The 25,702-nt window shown below is 39.9% G+C and overlaps 1 protein-coding gene across 12 annotated transcripts in view; it reads left to right on the forward strand.

The window, feature by feature from the left end:
• Nucleotides 1-25,702, forward strand: part of PREX2 (phosphatidylinositol-3,4,5-trisphosphate dependent Rac exchange factor 2) — a 288,229-nt gene that overhangs the window by 161,423 nt on the left and 101,104 nt on the right. For 11 of the 12 annotated variants that reach the window (XM_073794486.1, XM_073794483.1, XM_073794482.1 and 8 more), the window contains 8 exons: nucleotides 4,229-4,448; nucleotides 4,993-5,200; nucleotides 11,677-11,856; nucleotides 14,398-14,492; nucleotides 15,279-15,361; nucleotides 16,072-16,162; nucleotides 16,794-16,922; nucleotides 22,585-22,626. In XM_073794486.1, the coding sequence (XP_073650587.1) occupies nucleotides 4,229-4,448; nucleotides 4,993-5,200; nucleotides 11,677-11,856; nucleotides 14,398-14,492; nucleotides 15,279-15,361; nucleotides 16,072-16,162; nucleotides 16,794-16,922; nucleotides 22,585-22,626 (1,048 nt within the window). Of the gene's footprint in view, nucleotides 1-4,228; nucleotides 4,449-4,992; nucleotides 5,201-11,676; nucleotides 11,857-14,397; nucleotides 14,493-15,278; nucleotides 15,362-16,071; nucleotides 16,163-16,793; nucleotides 17,043-22,584; nucleotides 22,627-25,702 lie in introns of all 12 variants that reach the window. The other variant, XR_012327207.1, reaches the window with a different exon arrangement.

Genomic DNA, 25,702 nt, shown 5'->3' on the forward strand with positions numbered 1-25,702 from the left:
AAAAACCTGAAATTCCTTTTCCAAGAATGACTTCTTCCTGTCAATACACAAATATGCCTTAATATCTGTATTAAAGATAAATATTTCCCTTGCCCGCCACTCTCCTCTCTACCTCCTCTTCCACATCTTTGATCTCTCTCCTAAAAAGAGCTACCTACACCTGCTGTCCATACCTGCTGTCCACACCTGCTGCCCACACCCGCTGTCCATACCCGCTGTCCATACCTGCTGTCCACACCTGCTGTCCATACCCGCTGTCCATACCTGCTGTCCATACCCGCTGTTCATACCCACTGTCCACACCTGCTGTCTCACTCACCTTTCGTTCTCAGCACACTGAAGGTGGGCTCTGGTTCCCTCCATGTAACTGAACTGGCCCTTTCTAAGGTCACTGGTGACCTATATTTTGCCAAATCTTATTCACTGTTGTCATTGTAGTCCTTGTTTTAGTAGCATCTGATGCAGTTGAGCTTGTACCTTTCTTAAGCAGTGTTCTGTGACATGACCTATCCTGGTTTTGTCCTTTCTTCGTGGCCCATTCATAGTCTCCTATGGTGATTCCACCTTTTTCGCCAACCTCTCATGCGGCAAAGTCCCACTTTGACTTTGACTTACTATGTTTATTGTTTGCCTCTCCCCTCATTAGAACGTAACCACCCAGAAGACAGGAATCTTTGTTCATTCACTGTTTCCCAATGTGCCTAGAACCGTGCCTGGTTTAGAGCGCGCTGGATAGGTCATTGTTGGATGAATGAATGAAGCTGGTAATAAGCTTGGTCCACAATAGGTCTAAAGCATTTTCCATCCCAACTCATTCCCACCCCCTATCCCATACCCTGTACGTTTCTTTATTGCAAAATGGCAGTTTTTATTTATGGAAAAGAACTTTTGTCTTTCCTTGTGAGCTTCTCCAAAGCAGATGAGTGAGCTCCGTGTTTCATTTGATGTTGCTAAAGAAGATGACAGGTCCACATTTCCAGGGCCTTTACTACTGTATGGCATGACCAGAGCATTTTCACGTGCCCACCACGGTCAGTACAAGAACTCTGCCTTCCTCATTTCAGGTCTGTTTCAGAAAGGGCTCACCATTAAAGAGCAGGGCATGCCGTCTGCCAGCACATTTTTGATCTTCAAAATATATCCACATTTCCAGGACCCATGATTATGGGCCCCCCTCGCCCCCTCCCCCTTTCCTAGGGATACCCCAGGATGGAAGACAGCACTGCTTTCATAAGGCTCTTCCTTCTCCAAGAGAGGCTCGCATCAAAGAAGTTTCCACTTACTTTTTTTTTTTTTTTTTTCGGTACGCGGGCCTCTCACTGTTGCGGCCTCTCCCGTTGCGGAGCACAGGCTCCGGACGCGCAGGGTCGGCGGCCGTGGCTCACGGGCCCAGCCGCTCCGCGGCATGTGGGATCTTCCCGGACCGGGGCACGAACCCGTGTCCCCTGCATCGGCAGGCGGACTCTCAACCACTGTGCCACCAGGGAAGCCCTCCACTTACTCTTTGAAAGAAACTAGGCACATTCAGACATGTGGCTACGCACCGTTCTGAGTGCATGGGGAGAGGGCATAGAAGACATTTGTATTGAGATAGATGTCGGAAAGCTGCAGGAAATGGGTCCCACTGAAACTAGAATCTTCCCCCTCCTCTGCCTGATCACTGTGGTGATACTTCATTACATCACCCTGTTCACTTCCTTCTCAGCACTTACCAAAACTTCTAATTATCTGGCTATCGTATTTATTATATAATTGTTACATATGTGTATATACACATATACAGTTGTATATATGTTTATACATATATGTTACATATAATTGTAATAGTATAATTGTTATATATAAGGGTGATATATCGTTTTCACCTGTGTCCCCTACTAGACCGTGAATTCTGTGAGGGCAAGGGCTGTGTCTCCAGCATAGCACAGGATCCAGAATAGATGCTTCTTTTCATATTTTTGAATAAATGAATAATTGGTTAAAATGAAAGAAAGCCACAGAAGGGTAACTGCCTCTTACCATGGATGCAGTGACGTAATAAAATCGATCTCTGTGTCTTTGTGCCGTGGGAGCCTCATCTGAGATTTTTATCCTGCAACTACAGTGGAAAAGAACTTCTGAATGAAAGTTTTCATCTGGCCTTAAATTCTAGGTCTTTCCGAGATAAGTCTCCAGGTCACAGTTTCGTTATTAATAAAGAGAAAGTGATAATTCAGGAGTTCTCTAAATGCCTCCCTGTCTTTCAGTGTTTAGGCTATTTTCACTATGTATCATTATCAAATGTGTTAGTAATTTTGTTAATAGATTCCTGCATTTCAGTCCAGTTCTATTTAGAGTCCTACTATGCGCTAGCCCTTTGCTGAGATACATAGCTTCTGACATGTGATTTGAAAAGAAAGTTTAATATACTTGTAAGATAGTTCATATTCTAATGGTGAGCTAGTAAGATGTGATTTTTTATATCATATCTTTATTCTTGAATTTAACCTAGAAAAGTTAGACAGTAACTGGTAGTAGTCTTAATTTTTATTCTCTTCAATGTCCAGATTACTACTCTACTAGTGGAATAAATAGATAGAATCTGGTTATCGTTTCCAAGGAAGAAGCGAGCATAGATATTATTTAATCCACATTCCATATTTTACTAGAAATGACAAAGAGACAGGGACTTGCCCAGCATCACATCAGTTATGCGGACGACATAACTAAAACACAGGGAGCTGGTGGCTCTCAGTCCTTTGTTTTTGAAACTACAGTCCACTTCAATTCTATGAGATGCTTGTGTGTGATGCATAAGACAGATGTAAGCATGACTTTCATGGAGTTTACCATCTGCTAAGGGAGAGAGAAATAAGAAGATTATTCATGGGACTTCCCTAGTGGTGCAGTGGCTAAGAATCTGCCTGCCAATGCAGGGGACACAGATTCAAGCCCTCATCTGGGAAGATCCCACATGCCGCAGAGCAACTAAGCCCGTGCACCGCAACTACTGAGCCTGCGCCCTAGAGCCCGCGAGCCACAACTACTGAAGCCTGTGCACCTGGAGCCCATGCTCTGCAACAAGAGAAGCCCTGGCAATGAGAAGCCCCGTGCACTGCAACGAAGAGTAGCCCCTGCACGTCGCAACTAGAGAAAAGCCCGTGCGCAGCAACGAAGACCCAACGCAGCCAAAAATAAATAAATAAATAAATAAAAGAAAAAGAAAATTATTCATAATTGTAAGGAGGATTACAGGGTGCTGTAACCTAGCACCCAAATGGAAAAATTGAACCTAGACTAGGGCTCAGGGAAGGCCTCTTGATGATTTCACAGAACTTGAAAATGCATAGGAGTAAGTTTGGAAACAAGGGAAGAACATTTCAGGCACACTGAACAGCCTGTACAAAGACCTCGAACGAGTAGATGGTATGTGAGAGGGACTGGGTGAAAGCCAGGAGGAGCACAGGGAACAAGGGGAAGAGAGCTTGAGATAAATAAACCGGGTATGGATCGGACTTTGGGAGGCTGTATAGACCATGGCAAGTGTAGACCGTGGATTTGGATGGCAAGGTTTTAAGTAGGGGAGTGGCTCTCCGGGCAAGTTGTGTAACTTCCTTGAGCATCACTATTCTTGATGGTGTAGAAGCAGCATGCATGCCGGTGTTCAGGCTGACCCTGACCCAAAGCTCAACAGTGATGAGCAGGAAGCACGGGTGGGAAGTAAAGTCTGTTCTGCCTGTTGTCCTGCCATTCGGGGTCCCCACCACCAAGCTTTGCTGTCTCACCTGTTCCCAGACTCAGGTCTGGGTCAGCTTTGTGACGATGTTTGGAATAATCCATCTTCTTCCATCCTTGACCTGACAGCTACCCTGTTCTGCCACCTTGCACTTCTCCTATCTTGGTGTCCTAGAACGCTGATTCAGTTTCTCTCTCTGACTCTCAGCTGCTGGGAGCCTGTGGATTTGAGTCCTAGTAAGTGGTGTTGATCGCTTGAATTCACCTCTTTTAGCGCTTAAGTTGCAATCAGTGTTTCAAAAGAATCCTTTGCATTTGCTGCCTGTATTGCTTTGCTTTTCTAAGAACGTGTGAATTTTAAAATAATGACTTAATTTCTGACAGCTTGTAATTTATTTCACCCGTTGCAGTTGACATGTTTTAATTTTCTTTTGATTTTGCTGTGGATGACAGGAGTGAAATGTTTGAATTATCACTGCATTCAACTGCTTTTTCTTTCATCTTTCATCTACAGTTTTCTCGTGTACTAAAGAATAGAGCCTGGCCCACCTTTAAACAGGCCAAATCTAAGATCTCCCCACTGCACAGCAGTGATTTCTGCCCCACCAACTGCCATGTCAATGTGATGGAAGTTTCTTATCCCAAAACATCAGCGTACCTGGGGAGTGCATTTGGTGTTCAGTTGGATAGCAGGAAGCATAATTCTCATGATAAAGAAAATAAATCGGAACAAGGTATGTTAGCTTTTTCAACTTTATCAAATTATGACACGTAACTTAGGCGATCATACCTATTCCTGCATCCCTGAAATTAGCATGTCAGCAAGTCTGAAATTTTATAAAGAAAGGATTCCTCACGCTAATCATTTGGATAATTATGCATAAGTGTTTGTAGAATGAAAATGGAGTTACACATTTTCATTAGTTTTCCTCTGAGAAGAATAATTGTTTTTGTCTTCCTTACATGCCTGATAGGCACAGCTCATCTTGCTGTGAAATCACTCATCTGAGATGGCCCTATAACTAGGAGAAAAATAGTAGAGGAGCAGCTGCAAGGGTTGCGGAGTACCACCCCATGCCATCCCAGTGGGACATGGAATCAAACTGTATTTGTAGTTTTTAATCACAACTCCCCATAAGCTTTAATTCCTGAATTAAATGCAACATTAGATTGGCATTTTATCTTTTGTAAGCTTGGATGTCTAAAATGAATGGCGCTGGATTGCTACTGTAAGTTAAAGGTAATAACGGTTGCTATGGAATGGTTTCAACTCCTCAGGAAAACTAAGCCCTATGGTGTACATTCAACATACGATTACAACTATGGCGGCCCCTTCAGGTCTGTCTCTGGGGCAGCAAGATGGGCACGGTCTCCGGTATTTGTTGAAAGAAGACGACTTAGAAACCCAAGATATCTATCAGAAACTGCTGGGCAAACTTCAGACTGCACTGAAGGAGGTGGAGATGTGTGTTTGTCAAACAGATGAGTAAGCATTTTATTTACTGTACTTTTAAATGTACATAATACAATAGCTGTAGGAAATGGCACTCCTGAATACCCATTATTCTTTTTACTGTTTGAAAATGTAGGAATTTTTGCTAAGCGTATAGATCCTCTTAATGCCAACACCTTAAAAATAAGAAAACATGGCAGTTCTGTACATCTGTATCTTAAGGAAGCATTTAATACTAGGGAAGAGAACAGCAAGGTTCTTTCATATAGAAAACGCTAAGTTTCAGTGTGCCGATGTTAAATTGAACAATATGATTGAAAGAGTACGAACTGCGTGTAAGGATTTCCTTGTGTACCTTTCACAGACCAGAACACAGCATTCGGTGGATAGGCACTCAGTAGATGTTTATGAAAAAATGTAAAGCCTACCGAGTCCTTAACATACTTGTTAAATGAGTAAAAGCCAAAGTATGTAACCCCAGGACCAATGACCAACACCCTTTCTTCTCTTCTGATTGAATTAATGGTTTACTAAGAAAGTACCCAAATCACTGTGCCAGTAATTTGGAATCTTTTATCAAGAACGGAGAAGAGGAGGGAGTTGAATAAAATTTTTCCAGAGGTCAACTCTGATTCTTATTCAGGAATTTGAAGGTTGGAGAATTGCCTGAACTCTGTAGGATGGTTTGCTACATCATGGAGTGTGACCGTGATTCACATCTAGTCAAGGCAGAATGGAATTTGGGGTAGTTCAGTTTCTCACGTATAGAAGAGGGTGAATAATCATAACCAATTATCTATTTGTGGTGAAAAATATAAAAATTAATACGAAAAGCAATCAGCCTAGGGCTTGACATGCTTGCTTCTCATTCAGGGGATTGAAATTGTTGAATATATCATAGTGGGAAAAATCTGAAAATGGTATAAGGACCATTTTCCTCTTTTTAATGTACTCCCTTTATGAAGTTGCAGATTTAGATGGCTATCAAATGTGTATTATTTAGTTCACACACACATCATCCCTACTTCCACGGATAATTCAGATTTCACATAAAATGTTTAGAACTGATTCTAAGGCTTTGTTGTAATTAGACTTTACACTAATGAAATTTTAATGGACATGATCTCTATACATCTTTGAAATTTAGAGATCAAAATTACCATATTAGTGCACCATATTTCTAAGATTATCTTTAAGTAGTTACTATTTACTGTGCTACTGTTTTCTGACATTTTTATGAGTTAATTTAGAATTGAAATTCTGTTTTCCTTTGTCTAATACACTAGTTTTTTAAAATTACTTATGACACTTGGTATATTATATTGGGACCACCCCATTCCTAGACAATTTAAACAGTTTGAGGTTACTTAGAGAACAGGTGGTTATTTTTAAACAAATATATGATATTTGGAATTGTTTCAGAATGACCTTGTGACAGAGAAGTTAATATTTTAGGACATTATATTTTGCTTTATTTAATAAATTGATTTTATCATGTATGTTATATGTATTTTAGAAACCAGTCTCTTTTTTCCCCCTGAGGTATTCAGGAGGTTCAAGAGGAAGACTGTTTATTAATAAGGCAATGGATAGTAACACTGAATCATGGATCCTAGATCTCAAAGGGATTCTAGGAGAGCATCTGGACCAATCCCATGATTCCAGTTAAACCAAGAGTTATTATTCCTCCTTTTCAGAAGAGTCCTTTGTCAATGGCAGGATAATTGATGTGCCTGAGTGAACACTGCCTTGGAGACTGGCTCTCTAATGCACTGACTACCCAGCACTTCCTGGCACTTGTCCAGAGTTTGTCTGTCTTTGTGAATTTATTGACTTCTTTTTTTTTAAGTTCAGCTAATGTAGATATATTTTCAAGGAAATGGTTAGAGCCAAGGGGCTCCCTTTACTTGGTTTCAAATGCTTTATATTTAAAGCACTAATTTCAGAAAGAGGGTTAAGCTATTTTTATTAACCAAAGCTAGTTAAAATGATTACCTATTTTTACTTGTGATTTCGCCACTCTGTTATTCTAAAAGTCTTTACCAACTGTGCTTGTTTATTAGGAAAGTGACATGAAATGAGCCAGTGATTTGAGACACTTCTTGGTCTTCTCTGTGTGCACCATATAATTTAATTCTAAATATAAACATGTTCCACCATAATCCAGTGTGTAACATAATCACTTTAAAACAGTACCGTTGTCCAAGTGCCTGGATGCCCCATTGCCCCGTTCAGAAATGCTGCAGTGCAGTGAAGCTTGACAAATTATTTAAAAAGCTAGTTACTAAACAGTTTTCTCACCATGTAGAAATTATTCTTGGTCTAACATAGGTGCCTCTGCAGAGTGGAGAAGCAGATCTCAGCTGCTGTGCTGAGTTTTAAGAGAATTGCCTCACGATATCTCCCTGCTAGCCTTTCTAGGAGTCGTTCATTCCTGTGAAAGGTCCCGGTGCTCAGCCTGTCTAATTGTGAAGTCTGGTTTTCCTGTCACTTGGGAACACATCCTTTGACACACAGGCATTCCCCTAAATCCTCCTACCTTGTTCAGATCCAAAAATAGAACTAGAGACAGATGTGCTGTGTAGTAACAGGAAGTAATGTGATGTTATGAATTTCATCAAGATTTTGTGATTCCTGTTTCATTTCAGGAAGCTAGATATTTAGCCCTTTAATGGGCGATTTTCTGGTTAATGACGCTCGGGTATTAGATATAAGTAAAGGGAAAAAATAATTCGTGGAGAGTCCAGAATCTTTGACAGGGTTTTAAAATTCAGGGTTTGTGTATTCTCACAGAGAGGAAATGAATAAAGAGTATTGGGGGCTAGTAAGGCAGGAAATTTGAGAATAGACTTCATTTTGCAGGTGCCACATGTCCCAGGATTGAGTGACAACCAAAACACATTGTAGGACAGTTAGTGAGCTGGGGGTTACAGATAGGAACGGTAGGGCTGGTGGTGGAATTATCTTTGAGGTTTTCCCAAGCATTTTTCTGGTAAATGTAAAAAACTGGGCACAGTTTCATAAAAACTAGCATGTATTATAGGGGCTCATGTGCCGGGCACAGTTATATGATTACATGCACTGATGGCTTTCGTTCTCACAGACCAGCTGTGAGTTGGTTGATGAAACACTGGGCTGTCTCACAGACGCCTCAAACTTAAATTTGTTTCTGAAACTGAAATCTACTTTGACCTCATACTCAAATCTGCTTTGCCCCCTCCCCCATCAAGGTTGTCCCCCTTCTCAGTATTCTCCATCTCTTCAGTTTATGAAGCCAGTTTATGAAGCCGGTATCAGCTGTGATTCTTCTCTTTCCTTTCCCTTCACCTCCAGTACCTTATCAGGTCCTGCCAGTTATACCTCAGAATGTGTCCACCCCATCACCTTAGACTGGGTCACCATAGTCTCCTCCCTAGTACCCGCTGTAGAATTTTCCAGCTGTGCCTCTCCATCTAATACATTCTACATTCGGCAGGTGCCGGAGGGATCTGTACAGGTAAGTTGTGCTAGTCCCCTGCTTAAAGCCAGTTAATGGCATTGCAATGCAGCTAGAATCATGGGAGATGCGTTACTGTGGCCTGCACATTTCTACGCAGTTTGCCCCCGTCCCTCTCTCCAAACCCATTTCTCTGAGCTCCTCTTGCATCAGCCTCTTTCTGATCCCGGAACGTGACACACCTCTGCCTGGTCAGCCCTGCTCCCGAGGCCGGCGTGGCTGGCCTTCTAGGCACTCAAGTGTCAGGCTGGTGGCCGGTCTGTGGAGAGACGGTACCAGCTCCCCCGGGACACAGTCCATACCCTGAGTCCCAGTCACTCGTGTCTTCCTCCTCTGGACTTCCTGCTTCCTCTACAACTGGTTTTTAGTTTCCACAGTATTATGAGTGTGTCTCACTCAGCCCATCTCTAAGATGAGAATAACAATAATAATACTGATAATAATAACGAGGATACCCACTTCATAAGGTGGTCTGAGGGACTGAGTGAATTAATACCTGTTAGGTACTTAGCATAGCGACCAGCATAAGAGCTCAACAGATGTTAGCTGTGCGGAAGAGGATGATGGTGATATTTAAATCTCAGTCAAATAGAAAACGCACAGGTAGATGCAATCCACCATATACAGAAATCTTTATTCATCAAGGGCATTTGGTGGAGATTGACCAGAAATGGTACTCAGCTCAGGATGTTAATTCAGAATCAACAGACCTACACACTGTCAGAGGGAGCTTAACACTGTATACGAGCAAAGGTAAAGGAAAATATTTCTGCGAGCACAGATATTAAGCTTTATGCTCTATTATTACTTTATTTTTTATTTTTTTTTTGCGGTACGTGGGCCTCTCACTGTTGTGGCCTCTCCCGTTGCAGAGCACAGGCTCCGGATGCGCAGGCTCAGCGGCCATGGCTCATGGGCCCAGCCGCTCCGCGGCATGTGGGATCTTCCCGGGCCGGGGCACGAACCCGTGTCCCCTGGATCGGCAGGCGGACTCTCAACCACTGCGCCACCAGGGAAGCCCTATTATTACTTTTAAGAATCGAGAGATTTTATGCAAAAACGTGGTGTCAAAAACATTGTTTTTCTATCATTTGTTTGTTAGCCTAACACTTGTTCTCACAGGGTCAGTGCAAGCATGACTGCAGCTGTTTAAAATGAAAAGCAAATATGTGAACACAATTTGTCGAGCTCTGAAAAAAATGTTTATGCTGAGCCCCCATGACTTCTCATTTAAAAGGTCCATAGAGCACAGAGGACTCCTTGCAGAATGAGAACTCCTGCATCTCTTTCCTCTTTGGTAGTCAGAGTTCATCTGTCTGTGCAGCGTGCAGCTTGGGTAATTGGAGTTAATCTAATGCTTTAATCTTTTGGGTGGAGGGAGTGAAGAAATACACAGTCTGTCTCATGAGACATAAACATATCTTTCCAAATAGAAAAAGTGTGTTTAAAATAATTCATAGCTTTGCAGGGCCCTGAGCAATCTAGCAGAGCTCCCTGATTTTCCCAGGTGTCTAAAAACTATAAACTGCCCAAATATTATTCAGATATCATCTCACAGTGAGACCTTACCTGATGCCACTATTTGAAGTTGCAGCCCTGGCTTCATTCCCTTTTTAGAAAGTTTTCACCTTCCCAGTTGTCACCATGTGATACACTATACAGCTTATCTGGTCACTGTTTGTTTCCTCCCAGTAGAATTTAAGCGCCAGGAGGGCACGGACTTTTGTTTGTTTTGTAAACTGCTGCATGAACAGCACCAAGGGCAATGCATGGTTCGATAAATGTGTTTAATTAATTCATTAGTGAAATGACTTAACAAATATTTACTCTGCACAGCATTGGGTTTGACATTATGGGATATAAATAAGAGGTAGAAGATCTTTTCATGGTCTTGAAATAAAATAAACATGACATTGCTATGGAAAAATGAGTGTCAAGATATGCGCATATGTGCTGTTGACTAGAACAGCATGTCATCGGTATTTGGTAAATAAAAGAGAAGATGATTGTGGGCTGGAGAAACTATGCCTGGGCCCTTTGTTCAGTTATGGTTTAATTTGTTTTGCAAATTCTATATCACATTGTTTGATAGTAAAGACTGATTCCATTTTTGTGTCATTTTGAGTTAGTTCTATAAGAAACAATGTACAGCCAACCATGCAAGTCTAGCCTGGTGGAATCAGTGCTGCCTAGAGTCTGCATCAAGTGTTTTGCCAATTCAGAGTCTGGAAGTGTGTTTTAGCCTTGAGCCCAGTGGAAGAGCCTTGCGTTTGGGCAGATTCACGATGTTTCATGATGACTGGGTTGTGGATGGTATCGGGGTAGCCCCTACTACCGCCTGTCCTCACCTGTGTGTGACTCTGTTTAGCGTCTTAGGGTCAGGACGGGCAGGACTCCTGTTTACATGAGTGTGAGAACAGTTTGTCCACATGATATTCTCCCTGACAAATAGAGAAAGCCTGGGGGAAACCCAGGGCAGGCGGAGAGGGGCGGTGGGATTTGAACGTCTAAGGTAAGCCAGTGCAGAGGTTCAAGCCCATTTAGTGTTTATTTTAATATTTGGATAGCACTTTAAAGTTTCTCAGGTATTTTCATGTGGTGGTGACAATGGCTGGGAGCGAGGTGATGCCCGTTGAGTACCAGCAATATGTTCTATGCATTTCATTCTCACAGCAGCCCTGTGGGTAGCTATTCTTATTATCCACTTTTCATAGATGTCAGAGAGAACCATCCTGGTTTTGCCAGGAGAGCATAGCTAGTCCGTGGCAGAACCTGGATTTGAACACAGCTTTCTCATCCAAATTGTGAGCTGTTTCCATTACTTATTCTGAGAGGAAAAAGTGAACTGTGCATGACAGGCGTTTTATGCAATAGGGTATTAATTTCAGGTGACACCTAGAAGAAGCTCTAGAAATATCTGTAAGCCTATCATATTCTATGAGCAAGGTAGTTATCTGTAGCCGCCAGTGTGAAAATGTGCACTTATTCTTTTTTTTTTTATATCCCACTGCAGCCTTCTGTCTTCAATAACATATTCTCCTAAATTAGAACGTAAGGCATCAGAGTCCATAGTCCCAACAGACAGTGACAACGAGAAGGGAGAGAGAAACAGCAAACGCGTCTGTTTTAACGTGGCAGGCGATGAGCAGGAAGATTCAGGTCACGACACCATCAGCAACAGAGACTCTTACAGGTAATTCATTCATTCCTGAAACTCATCTCATTGACCAAGTCAAATGTGATTCTGTATTTTCCACAAAGGTCTTGAAAAAATTTTTTTTTTTTTTTTTTTTTTTGCGGTACGCGGGCGTCTCACTGCTGTGGCCTCTCCCGTTGCGGAGCACAGGCTCCGGACCCACAGGCTCAGCGGCCATGACTCACGGGCCCAGCCGCTCCGCGGCATGTGGGATCTTCCCGGACTGGGGCACGAACCCGTGTCCCCTGCATCGGCAGGCGGACTCTCAACCACTGCGCCACCAGGGAAGCCCTTGAAAAAATTTTTGACTGTTGTTTTTGTTTATTATTCCCACAAAATAACTGCTGGCTGTTACCAACCTCAGACAAAGCATAGTGAGACATCACTATCTTTCCAATTCTTCCCTTTTATAATCTGAGTAATTTGGACAAAACATTTTTTCTCCAACCGAGTGGACCTCATTTAGGAGATTTGTTATTCTTTTATGGATTGTGTAACATGTATGGCAAATAAACAAGTTGTGCCTATATTGACAGTTTTTTCTTGAATATCTGTTTCTGATTATTGGACTATTGGGTAGTGAATAGGAGTTCTTTCTGTTTTGTTTTTCCTCCTTCCTATGTTCTGTGATTCAAGCTAATTGAACTAGTTTCACGTGCTCACCTCTGTGACCAGCTTTGTGCGTTTCTTCTTCCCTCACATGCCTTCTGTACAATTTTGATAGGACTGCTGTAACAGAGTACCAAGAACCAGGTGGCTTGAACAACAGAAATTTATTTATTATCCTGCAGTTCTAGGGCTGGAAGTCTGAAATCCAGGTGTCAGCAGGGTTGGGTTCTTTCTGAGGGCTGTGAAGGAAGGCTCCATGTCGTGGTTGCAGACGGCTGTCTTCTCCCTCTGTCTCTTCCCATCCTTTTCCTTCCAAGCCTGTCTCAGTGTCCATGTTTCCTCTTCTTATAAGGACACCAGTCATACTGGATTAGGGCCCCCACTAGTGACCTCATTTTAACTTGATTACCTCTGTCAAGACCCTCCCTCCGAATGAGATCACAGTTTGGAATACTGAGTGTTGGACTTCACCATATGCATTTAGGGGCGGGGGAGGGAGAGATACAATCCAACCCATAACACCTTCCCTCCAGACTCTGTCGAGTCATCTTCTTACCAGACTCTCAAATGATGGCTCTTCCAATGAACTTCCTTAATTGAAAGTGCTTTTTCTCCTTTGAATCCTTGTGTCACCTGGAACCTCATTGAGACCTGTGGCAACCTGCCACGTATGCTGAGCGTGCAGCTTCAGAACCTCCCGTTTTATGTACATTCACCGAAGACAAAACCTCTCTTACTCTTATTTATTATACAGTGTTTTACAGTGAAAAGATATTTAGTAATTATCTTTAAATCGAAGTTGTTTCATCAGAGATGTTTAGCACAAACTAGTAGCTAACATTAAAAGCATTCTTACCAGACACAGGGGGAAGCAGGATGATTTCACGGAATTCCTCCCACAGCCCTCTGTGGCAGGTTCGGATATTAACTGCATTTTACATCTGAGGAAGTTGAGGCCCGCAGGAGTTACATAATTTACCTAGGAAATCAGGTGGCCTGGCTCTCAGTTTATTAACCATTCTACTATTCCAATTTCTATGTGAAAAGGATTTTGATGAATACGTGAGTTAATTATTCCTAGAAATTTAATGATATATAAAACAAATTAACCACTTTTACCATTTCACTTACTTTTAGCTTCTAAGGAGACCAGTATGCTCTTTAATAAGAACCTGTGGTTTCTCTCCAGTGGGAAATTACAGATCTAAAAATACCTTCTTCCCTCAAATTCTAGTTATCAGATAATTAACATTACTCTCAGGTTCTCTCTAGGGTAAAATAGAAATTTTAAATGTACATTTAAAGTTAAATAAGTCCCTTTTACTTTTTCTGAGAGAAAAAAATATTTATGTCTCCTGCACTACTTCTGAAATCTGTCATGGGTCCATATTCACACACAGACATTTCTAACTTTCTTTCCCTTGATGTTCATCATTATCCAGCACCTAGCAGGTGTGGTGTCCTGTGCTGGGCTCCGGGATGGAGACAAGATGCCATCTTCCTGGGGCGGGGGAAGGGTGGGAGCTCAGAGTGCAATTAATAAGTTATCCTTTAAGTTACTAGAAAGGGTTGAAAGGCAGAGCTCTTGAAACAGGATTTTGTCACTCTTAGCGAATCAACTACAGGCATATACCATCAAATGGATTATAACGAATTTGAAGTTTGGTTTGACTCCTGTAAATAGCTATGCATCTTAAAATTCAATTATGATTAGATTATATGACAAGAAAAGTTGAAATATGACCGAATTGAAAATACTTTCGTTTAAAGTAAGATAAAATGTGAGTTGAAAAAATTTATCTTTCTCATAAATTTCTATAAAGCATATTAACACATATAACCGTGACATAGTAAGTTTATCCAGTAAGAAGTGGCAGGGAAACTTTGCCAGATGCACTGCTAAAGTGACACGTACCTCATTCTTCACAGCGACTGCAACAGCAATAGGAATTCCGTCACCTCCTTCACCAGCATCTGCAGCAGCCAGTGCAGCTCGTATTTTCACAGCGATGAGATGGACTCAGGTGCGTTTGGTGAAGGCACGCGGACGCTTTGATGATGCCGAACCTAAGGGATTAATTTGCCTGATCCATTTTTACCTTTCATTAGCCATTCTCGGTGGCCACACACACTGCCTTTCAGTTTTACATGCTTGAGAAAGTCAGCTTCCCAATCCCATTATAAACAGAGTGAATTTTTAAAGAGATGGAAGAAACAAACTAATTTTTATGTTAATAAGTGATGTTTCATGATATTTCTGTGTTACTGCATGGTACCTGTATGATAGGTACACAAGAAACAAGTTTTCTAGGATATTAGGCATTGCTGATTGTGTAAGGAGATGGGATGGGCTTTGAAGCAGGATTTGAAGGCAGCAGATGCACCTGAGCTAGCCTGATGGGCAGTGGGGAAGGGAGTGATGGGAAAAACACTGCTTGAAATAAACACCTTATAAATGTTTTATTTTGTGTGTGCTAAGAAAAAGACTTTCCATCGAGTTAGGAAAAATCTTAATTTTTAGATGTGCAGTTTATTCCAACTATTTGACCATTAGAAAAATTCACCATTTGAAAGAATCATTAATGTGGGTACCACAGGATTCTTTCTGTGAGACCCTCTGCTTTCATCTCAGTTTTGAAGGAGCAGTAATCTGACATCCTAATAGTTATTAAAGCTTTTGGAATTCTTTTTCTGAACATGAGAACTAATGTATGGAATAAGAGCTAGTGTTTAATTATTTTTTACTTTATTGACATTAAAATGCTTTGGAATGTTAAACATAAGATGAATGATTTATTTTTAATATCTAGGTGATGAGCTTCCCCTGAATGTTCGCATTTCTCGTGATAAACAGGACAAGATCCACAGTTGCCTTGAGCATCTTTTCAGCCAGGTACAGTTGGGACAATTGTGGGTATTTTTTCCACAGACTAAACTGTCAGAAATTCGTTTTTCAGACATAGTGGAAGGAGTCTGGGGTCAGAACGGAATCTGTTCCTGCATCCCCTGTACCTTAATTTCTATAGTTTACAATGGAAAAGAGATTCCTTCAGCCAGCTAACCCAAAGGATTGTTATGAATGTCAAGTATTTCACAGTCTTTAGAAAATTATAAAGTGTCCTACACACAGGAGTTATTCTGTTCATTATTTGTTTCTCTGTGGGTTTTCAGATTCCTCCATGACATTTCTTGTTCACCTTCATTCCTAACCTCAAGAAGCACAGGGCTGTCTTGTGCTCATGTTGTATTTTGCATTTTTAAAAAATTTATATCCACAACCAAAATTCATAGTGTAGAAGCTTTTACCACTTTGAAAAGGATTATGATAACTTTTAGGTGTTTTTAAAAAATAATTCTAGAACTCTTACTTCTTTTATAAAGAAAATTTATATTTTGTATGAATATTTGGTAGGATAGTAAGAGATGTCATTGTAAATGTTATCAGGTGAGTTTATCCTGATATTTTATTTAAAGATAGATTTTGCAAGCAGCATGGGATTTCAAAAATAATTGTTGCTTTGAGGAAAAAAGTATTTTACAAGGTTGACTCTTGGAAATACCGAGAAGTTATGTAACTCCCAGAAATCTCTGCTGTTATGATAGGTGGATTCCATTACCAATCTCCTGAAAGGCCAAGCTGTTGTGAGGGCCTTTGAGCAAACCAAGTACCTGACACCAGGTCGAGGGTTACAAGGTAAGGTTTACAAAGTAACTGTTAGAGGCAACTGGGAAACAAAAGTGGGAGACAGTATAGTGAAGCAAAAGCATGGCCTGAGAACAAAAGTTCTGGGTGCTCATTTCATAATTCATTTAATACTGCTTCTATTTGGATAATTGTTGAATATATATGTATATATAAATCAAGGCCTTTTAGAGTTCTTTGAAAGTTTAAAACGTTTAGTGCCTGTAGGGGCCAAACCGAATGAGTTAATTGAAGAAATATAAGTGTTGAGTTGCTTTTGCTGAAACTAGACTTAATGCCTACTTGGTGGTAGGTAGCCCAGTGATGGGGGGAGGGGTTTGGGGAATGGCGGTTGGCAAACAGAACAAGATCTAGAGCTCCCACTTTCTGACGTCTAGTTTAGGATGTTGAAATAGAGTTTTTATCTAAATTCGCTCCTCTGTTTAAACATTTGTAAAAAGAGAATAATAAGATTTGACGTTGTTTTAGATTTAACAGATTTTCTCCTGTGATAGAGCTAAAGAAATTGCTACCATGATAATAGCCTAGGACCACAGGAATGAAAGAAAGAGGATTCTTTGTTTATGGGCTTGTGAACTGGTAAATGGTTGAGACTTAAGAGAGCTTTTCTGTGTTTATTTAGAGTTTCAGCAGGAAATGGAACCAAAGCTGAGTTGTCCAAAAAGGTTAAGGCTTCACATCAAGCAAGATCCTTGGAACCTTCCCAGCAGTGTCCGGAATCTTGCTCAGAACATCAGAAAATTTGTTGAAGGTCAGGATGAAAAGCAAAGAACATACCGTGACATTAGCAATACTCATTTAAAAACCCATCATGCCTTGATTACTTTTTGAAGTTTTTCATGTTAGGAGGAAAATAAAAGGACTGAAAAGGGTGAGTGAAGGCGGAGGAGGGAAAGAAGGAATAAGATGACAGAACCTTGTGTCCCAAGGATCTAAATGACGTGGACTGTATCACAGAAAATATTCTCAGGCAATAAAGTAAGGGCTCATTCTTAGGAAGACAAGTGGAACGTGGAGGGATTTTCATATTTTATAACATGAAACAGTATGAGAAAAATTCCTAAAGGGTTCACAAAACGTATGAAGCTATACTTCATGGAAAGTCTACAAAATCAATCGTGAGTCTGTGAGAATCAAAATAATGACATAGGTTGCATCATTAGTTTTTAAGTTTCTCTTTCAGAAGCGTTTGTCTAAGTTGATTGTTATTAACTAGCATAAGTTTGTCTACTCAGCATCCCATAACTGATACAGCCTCTGATTGGAGATATAAAAGACTTCAAGACAACTCTAGTGAGCCTGGTTGCATGTTGTTTAGGGTCAGAGTTATTAAGTAGAAAATTCTGAGAGTTTCTAAAGTGATTGTGGTGAAAAAGATGAAATGAGAAATTTGTTTAATTTTTTTGTAATGTCTAAATCAGTGGTTTTCTTCCCAGTATTAGACCAGTGGTGGGCAGTGTCTAGAGACATTTTTCCATTGTCACAATCGTGGGCGTGCTATTGGCATCTAGTGGGTAGAGGCCAGGGATGCTGCTAAACGTTCTACAAGGTACCAGACAGTCCCTCACAACAAAGAATTATTTGGTCCTAAATGTCCATAGGGCTAAGGTTGAGAAACCTGCACAATAAATATCATGGCTGTATTTCCCCATCATTTGTATGTCATTGGGATGTGGTGAATAGTATTCAGCAGAATTACATCATAACCCACCAGTTTTTAACCCATCACTACCATTTTTTTAGGGTAAATTAGAGAGAGTTGCATACTTTGCTGATGGAAGACAGCTCTTACACCCTGTAGGGTCTGAGCCTGTGATGTCACTCCTTCGTGCCTCAGTGTGTTCACTTACTAAATGACAGGGATGGTGTACATGTTCTGTGATTACCCGGTCTTCTGCCTAGAAATATACTCAAGTATAACAGCTTAGATATTGTTTAGAGATCAATAGAGAAGAAATTTGTACAGAAATGGAAAACTCCAAATAAATCACAACAATTCTATCGTATAATGAAATCTTTTATTCTTGACAACTGGATTTCTTGACTGTATCTTTATTTTATAGCTAAATACAATGATTATTTGTGACACATTGTAACATCACGTTCAGTCAGAAGTCTGAATTTAAAACCCCCCAAAATAATGAACAGCAAAAATGACAAACATATTTTTAAAGGCTGTGAGCTTTAAGGAATTTAAGCATATACTTTACTGAGTAAAAGGTATGTTTTCGCTGAGTGGATGCCAGTGTCATAACACTCCTAAAAGTTATAATTTGTGAATCTAAATGCAGTTATTCTCATCATCTCTGATTTTTTCTTTTTACATTATATTTGTTTTTAGAATAAATGCAATATCAATCGAGAACAAAGAAACCCTTAAAACTTTTTCTTTCGTTTTGTTTTTTGAAGAGCTTTATCTTTAAGAAAGTAGCTTCTAATGCAGGGCAAAAAACTTATTTTTTAAAAAGTTTTTTTTTTAAGAATTTTACATTTTCATCTCAAGTCCTGCCTTATATACTCAGTACTTCTTTTCACAATGAGCGGTCATCGCAATGACAACTATCTACATATATTGATTGATTGATAGATGTTGTGAATATTAGTGTCCCCCTTGGTCATGGGAGCCCAGCAGCTGACTGAGCATGGTTGGCTGTGCTGAGTCCTCCAGTCAATGGAGTCAACAGAGGGAGGGCTCTTGGCAGAATTTAAGTTGCATCCCTGGCTGCAAGTCTCAGAGAGCTGCAGTTACTCTTTGGGTAAGAGCTGTGATTGTCACCGTGATAAGTGAGTCTTTAAAAACAATCAGTAGTTCAACTCAGTGGACCATCAAGGGAGGGGACGAGCTACCATTTCCTGGTGATCTGTGTGGTGTCTGGTCCTGTTGTATGGGGTGGAAGCAGCAGCTCTGGGATCCTTGTTCTGTGGACAGACTCAGAAGTAACCTCACCCGTTCAGCATGAATTCATCCTGTTCAAGTTAAAGTGGTTTTCATTCTATTTCCCAAATTGTCTTTATGGAAGGATTGATTTAATGGAAGGTTAGGTCTGGGCTGGAAGTTTAACATAATGTTACCTTGCCGGAATGTCAGGGTGTATATGTATAGCTGGGATGACCCCATTCTGATGTTCCCGTAGGGGAGGAAAAAAATATCCTTTTTTTCTTTAACTCTCCCAGTAAATTAGTCTGACAAAAAACAAATTAACAGGAGAAAAGCACATAAATTTATTTATTATAATTTTTACATGAACATGGGAGCCTTCATAAGGAAATGAAGACCAGAAGAAAAGGTTAAACCTGAGTGTCTTTATACTAGGTTTGAAGAAGAGTAGAAAGTCCTGGAAAAATTTATAGAACAAAAGGGTATGAGCTAGGTGTAGTAACCGGAGTGGGGGGGCGGTGTTCAGCAAGGCCTGTTCCTCTTGGCATCCCTCCCTCTTTGGAGATAAGGATGATCCTTTCCTTTGGGTATCGCTCTCCTGAGCAGCTTATGACCTGCTTCTGGGGGAAAAGGGACGTGGTCAGAGAGTCCTTCCTGCCCTCACTGTTTCTCAGGTTCCTTCAGCTTAAACTAATTCAATATGCCAAAGTGCTGTGTTTGGGGGTAGCCTGTTCCAAACCCCATCATTCCTTCATCTCTGATTTCAAAATATCCTAGCAAGTATATACCAAATATGATATCAAGGTATAATAAGTGTATGGTCTTTATGTAGGAGGGACTGTTCCAGTGCCGTTCATAAGTTATCACACTGCATGCCATTCACTCAAAGCCTGTAGACTGAGGGCAGAGGAGAGCAGAAGAAATAGTGGACTAAATGGGGGACAGTCATTGTGTGGTATCACTAAGATAATCTCCTAATTCCTCAGCTAAGTTACGGAATCACAGTGTCAGCTAACTGAAGATACTTTTACGTGGTTAGCCCACTGTGGTATTGTGATTTATAATAAAAAATATATATTTGGTCTTCATCCCCTTTTCTGGCACAGAGATCAAAAAACCCTTGAGATTTCCTGTGATGAGAGGATAAAGCTGTCTTTTCTTATGTTAATGAGGTGACTTTTGGAAATCACCAATGGATGGTGGCTGGTTGCCTGGGGAACCAACCCTGTGAGTAGAAGGTTGGAATTTTAAGTCCCACCCCTGACCTCCAGGGAGGGGAGAGAGGCTGGAGATTGAGTTCAGGTGCTAATGGCCAGTTATTTAATCGACCATGCTTATGTTATGAAGCCACCATAAAAACCCAAAAGGAGAGGACTGGAGAGTTTCTAGGCTGGTGAACTTGTGTTGGTGCCTGGAGCTCAGTGCCCTTTCCCCACGCCTTGCCCTGTGCCTTGCCCTCTTCCATCTGGCTGTTCCTGAGTTACATCCTTTTATAATAAAGTGGTAATCTAGTAAGTAAAATGTTTCTCTGAGTTCTGTGAGGTGTTCTAGCAAGTTAATCGAACCCAAGGAGGGTATCATTGGAACCTCCTGTGTACAGCCAGTTGGTCAGAAGCACAGATGATAACCTGGACCTGTGATTGGTGTCTGAAGGAGGGTGAGTGGGTGGGGAGACAGTCCTGTGGGGCTGAGCCCTTATCCTGTGGGATCTACAGGTAGATAGTGTCAGAACTGAATTGAATCGTAGGACACCCAACTGGGGTTGAAGAGTTGCTTGGTGGTGTGGGGAAGAATACACATCTAAATTGGATCCACCATCACCTTAAATTCAAATGTCTCTTAGTGACATTTCAACTCTTTGTTGCCTACAAAAGTTATACTCCTTTTAAAAGCTCCTATTTCTCTAGCAACCTACTTTTTTTCATTTTTTTCTCTGCCTTTGTCCTAATATCCTAAAGAGCTTCTTCTTCTTCTTCTTTTTAATTCAAAAGTGTTCAGTTTTCCCCTTTTTCTTCATATCTCAGTTACTAAAATAGTTTTCTAGCTAATCCCTTGTCTCTATCTTTTCTGGTTCATATACACCATCACCAGATTCATTCTCCTAAAATATCATGTTCAGTACCCTGCCTCAGAGCCTAGTTATTTTCTGTTAGCTAAATCTAAACTCATCAATCTGAGGCTGAAAGCCGTTTTTCAATAGGGCTTTCCAGTTGTATCCCAATCTCAATCTCTTAATGATACAATAAAATCTTTTCTATGCTAGATTGTTGAATGTTTGGCATTTATTCTCTATTCCCTTGCTAACACTATTTCCCACTCTTAGGATATGTACTTAGTCCCCTGCCAATGAACTTTGAAAATTTTAAAAATTTTGAGACTCTCTTAAAAACAATTCGATACCAATTTTAGCCATATCCAGGTTACAATAATAATAGCGCTTCACGGGTACACAGCACTTTAAATAATTTTCCAAGGCTTTTAATATATATTCCCATTTATTTTTTATACACAGTCCTATAAAATAGATAAGATAGATGTTATTATCACTTATGAATGAGCAAGTTGAGACTCAAAAGTAGATTAACAATGTACTGAAGATGACAAAGCTAGTGTATAACAGATGGGTCTCCTGACTCAGTCCAGTGTACTTTTCTGCCTCTGAAATCCATTTGTTCTTGTGTCTCACTCGTAAAACTTAATGCCCTTTCAGGCATTTCCTGCATTTCTTACCTGTTACTTTTGTTGCTCTGATTCTGCTGTGAACCTATTTAGAATAGGGTACAACCTAGCCTTTTTTATTTCCCATAATCTTGGTTACATAAATGAACTCTTTATGTTTTAATGTTTTCCTATTGCAAGTAAACTATTTACCAATTGGAAGCAAATGGACACAGAGCTCATTGGGCACATAGCAATCAGTATGATGTTAATACACATCATTTATCAGACATCTGTGATTGGCCCTGTGTGGGGATGGGGTGAGAAGAGTATTCGGAAATCCTTAGTATTTTTCTGTCTTATAGGGCTGTATCTTGACCTACAGATAGGAAAGCCACAATATATACATATATTTCTAATAATAATACACAGATAATTCACAATATCACGTACACATATTTATTAATATATATTTATATATTATATTTCATATATTCTTTATATATTGCATATATTTTTTAAAAGTTTAAATTTTAAAAATACTATTTGACAGTTTATTGATCAAGACCAGAATAGCTGTAGGTGTTCAGAGAACACCACGCAAGCTGCAACAGCTAATGATGACCTACAACGGTAGCAGGATTTGAATGCTGTTTCATAGGCTCATGTAATTCAGATCTGGAAGAGATTTTACGGTCTTGAGCAGTGAGTAGAATTTATATAGGTAGATAGGCAAAAATAGCATGTCAGGTGAATGGGATTTTTATTATCTAATGTATATAATAAGGTTGTGCTAATTTTTACTACACAGTTAAAATGTGATGTTAGTTGCAGAAAAAGACTGAACAACTGACTGATATGTTTTCTTTCTCTGCAGAGGTAAAGTGTAGGATACTCCTGGCTCTTCTTGAATATTCAGGTAATATTTTACATTATTTTTACTATTTGAGATTATTATAGCCCACGACCTTAGATGTCTTATGATATGAAGGCAGCGTCTTCAGCTGTTTACAAACTAGATGGAAATATGATCTCTACCTTTTCTAAAGCCTGGCAGAGATTAAAAAAATACTTAGATAGTGTTTTGATAAAAACATAAAACATATGCTCATCTTCAATTAAAGGTTAAAAACATGAAAACATATAAATGTATATTTCTACAAAATATAATTTAAAAGGAGAAAGGGAGGAGGTTTTGGTAAAGTTAATTGTACAGATAGGCTTTTTTGTGAAACTGTGTCTAACTTTTGTTATAACAAGGATGTAGGCGGGTTCAGATTTAAGGAGAAACAGACTGTGCTTTTGATAGGAGGACTCTCAATCTGAAATCGTTTTGCAAGGGCATGGACACAGAGAGGGGAAGAATTTGTGAGCACTTTTACAATCTGTCACACTTGGAAAATTTAAATTATAAACGAATGAACGAGCCAACTTAACCAAGAGGGCCTTTTGTTTTTTTTGATGCTTGGTTTTTGCTTTGCTTTTTGACTGAGTAATAATATCAAAAGTATCTTACATTTTTTGAGCTTTAATAATGACAGCGTAGTCGATGGACCTCATTTTTATGGATTTCACTGAGTTCTCACAACTACTCTGTGAGAATATTATTATTGTTTCCACAGTTTTAAAGGGGAAGAAATCTACATTCAAGTAGATGAATAACTAGCACATGGTAGTCAATCAACACATACTTTGGGACATCTAGAAGATTAGGCATAGAGATGCCTTACTGGGTGAATAAATAAATAGTAGGTGCAGTTTTGAAATTCAAACTTCGTTCTGCCAATTCCAGAAATGGTCCTGGAATGCATTGCTTTATTTATTAATATTCAGATGGCTGTTCTTATCTTGATTTCGATTTCATTTTTCTATTTCTATCATAATTCTCCTTTTTCCTACTTGATTTACTCCTTTTTTCTTTGTTACATTTGAATGATACCAAACATAGCCAGATTACTCCATATTGTTGGCTATAAAATTATGCTTTTCACTTGAAAAGGGTGGACTGGGTCTGCTAAACATTATTCTTAATTGTCTTTTATTCCTGTCTTTCTGTCTCTCTGATCTCTTCTTTTTGTTTCTTTGTTTATTTTGCTTTCTTTCCCCTACAATCTCAGAATAATGACAGATTACTTGCATGTCTAGAAACCATCTTATTCTTTTCAGGTCAGCAAACTTACAATGGAATTTGAGTTTTTTAAACAGTTGAGACTAAATTAAGTGTTAATGTTTTTAAACATGTCTGTAGAAGATGAATTTAAGTAGGTGCTTAAATACTGAAATGAAACAGAAGCCTTTGATAGGTAAAAATCCATTTGTTTTGAGTGTATTCCCACTACAAGGGAATTTTTACTTGGCGAAAATAAACGAGCTGTCAAAAAAAACAGAACTTGCTTTTCTTCTTTTACTAGAAGCTGGGAGCAGCTGTTGTGATTCTTGCTGTAGTTCTTATTGATAAAAATGAGGAATGAGAATAGCTTTGGTAAAGGATGGACACTTGTGACTTTCGAACAGCTGCATAATTAAAAGGAAAAGACCTGTATGTTTTTGCTGAAAGTTTGCTTATTGGGTTTCTTTCTTTGTCACGATGTTCCTTCTCTATTTAGCAATAAAACTGAGCACGCATGTGCCAGGCACTATGCTAGATGCTAGGGAAAAGAAGAATCATGATAATATCACTGTCTGTTTTCACCTTGCTAAGTGCTTTAAATGTTTTTGTCTCATTTATCTTCATCACAGATCTAAGAAGTAGGAATAACCCCTATTTTACGAATAGGGATCTGAAACCTAGAATTGTATAGATTAAAATTGGCAGAACGGGAAGTTGAAAGCAGATTATATGCCTCTCAAGTCCCTGAGCATACATCACATGATATGCCACTTCCCCTGGCGTTGATGTGCTGACGGTCCCTGGGGGAAGACAAGCATGTGAGCAAACTCTCACAATGCTAGGTCATTAGCCCTTCAGTAGGGGGAGACACCCCCAGACCTGCAGGGGCAGAAAGAAATGCACAGACTTCCTGAAGGAGAGAGGACATTCCCCAAAGGGAGATAATATTTTAGTAGTTCAAGAGTTGACTCTTGAAGAATGATTTCAAGTTTGCAGGGTGGTGAGGGGAGGAGGGTGGCCCGCAGCTAGAGGGCCCATGGACCAAGGATCACCTTTTTTTTTTTTTTTTTGCGGTACGCGGGCCTCTCACTGTTGTGGCCTCTCCCGTTGTGGAGCACAGGCTCCCGACGCACAGGCCCAGTGGCCATGGCTCACGGGCCCAGCCGCTCCGCGGCATGTGGCATCTTCCCGGGCCGGGGCACAAACCCGTGTCCCCTGCATCGGCAGGTGGACTCTCAACCACTGCGCCACCAGGGAAGCCCAAGGATCACCCTTTTAAGTCAAACTAAATCCAGTCATTTCAAGAAGCCAGAGAATGAGCTCATACATTTTCATTTCACTTATTTCATTTGTTAGTTGCTCTACTGGTTCATTATTTTCATTCAGTAAATATTTGTTGAATGTCTACACCCAGTTAGAAATTATGCACAACGGAATAAGTGTTTTGTTTTTTTTCTTAGTTGAGAATTGGACAAAGTTCTTTCCCAGCTTAGCCATTTTATAGTGACCTGTAAAACGCTCTTTTCTGTCTATTAGAGCAGGAACATAGTATATAACTACTTAAAGGAAATGTCTAACACATGTTGTTAGTTAAATTAACAGGTTGAACTATATGGAGTTGCCATATTCAATCATGTTGACCTACTAAAACAGCAAGTTCATATAGTTCCACCTAGTCAATGAATATTTTTATCATATAATTAAATATTTTCAATATATTATCCTGTTTCTAACAAAATTTTCAAGAGTAGCTTTTACTAACAGTGAAACTAAGTAACAAGCAGCAATTATGTGTACACATGCTTTGAGGGTCATTAAAAACAGGTGTTCCATGTTCTTGGTAAACAACTTAAAAACTATGCCTTTCTATCAATAAAGCAAGAAC

This window comes from Tursiops truncatus, chromosome 17 (genome assembly GCF_011762595.2).
Source record: "Tursiops truncatus isolate mTurTru1 chromosome 17, mTurTru1.mat.Y, whole genome shotgun sequence".
NCBI lineage: Eukaryota > Metazoa > Chordata > Mammalia > Artiodactyla > Delphinidae > Tursiops > Tursiops truncatus.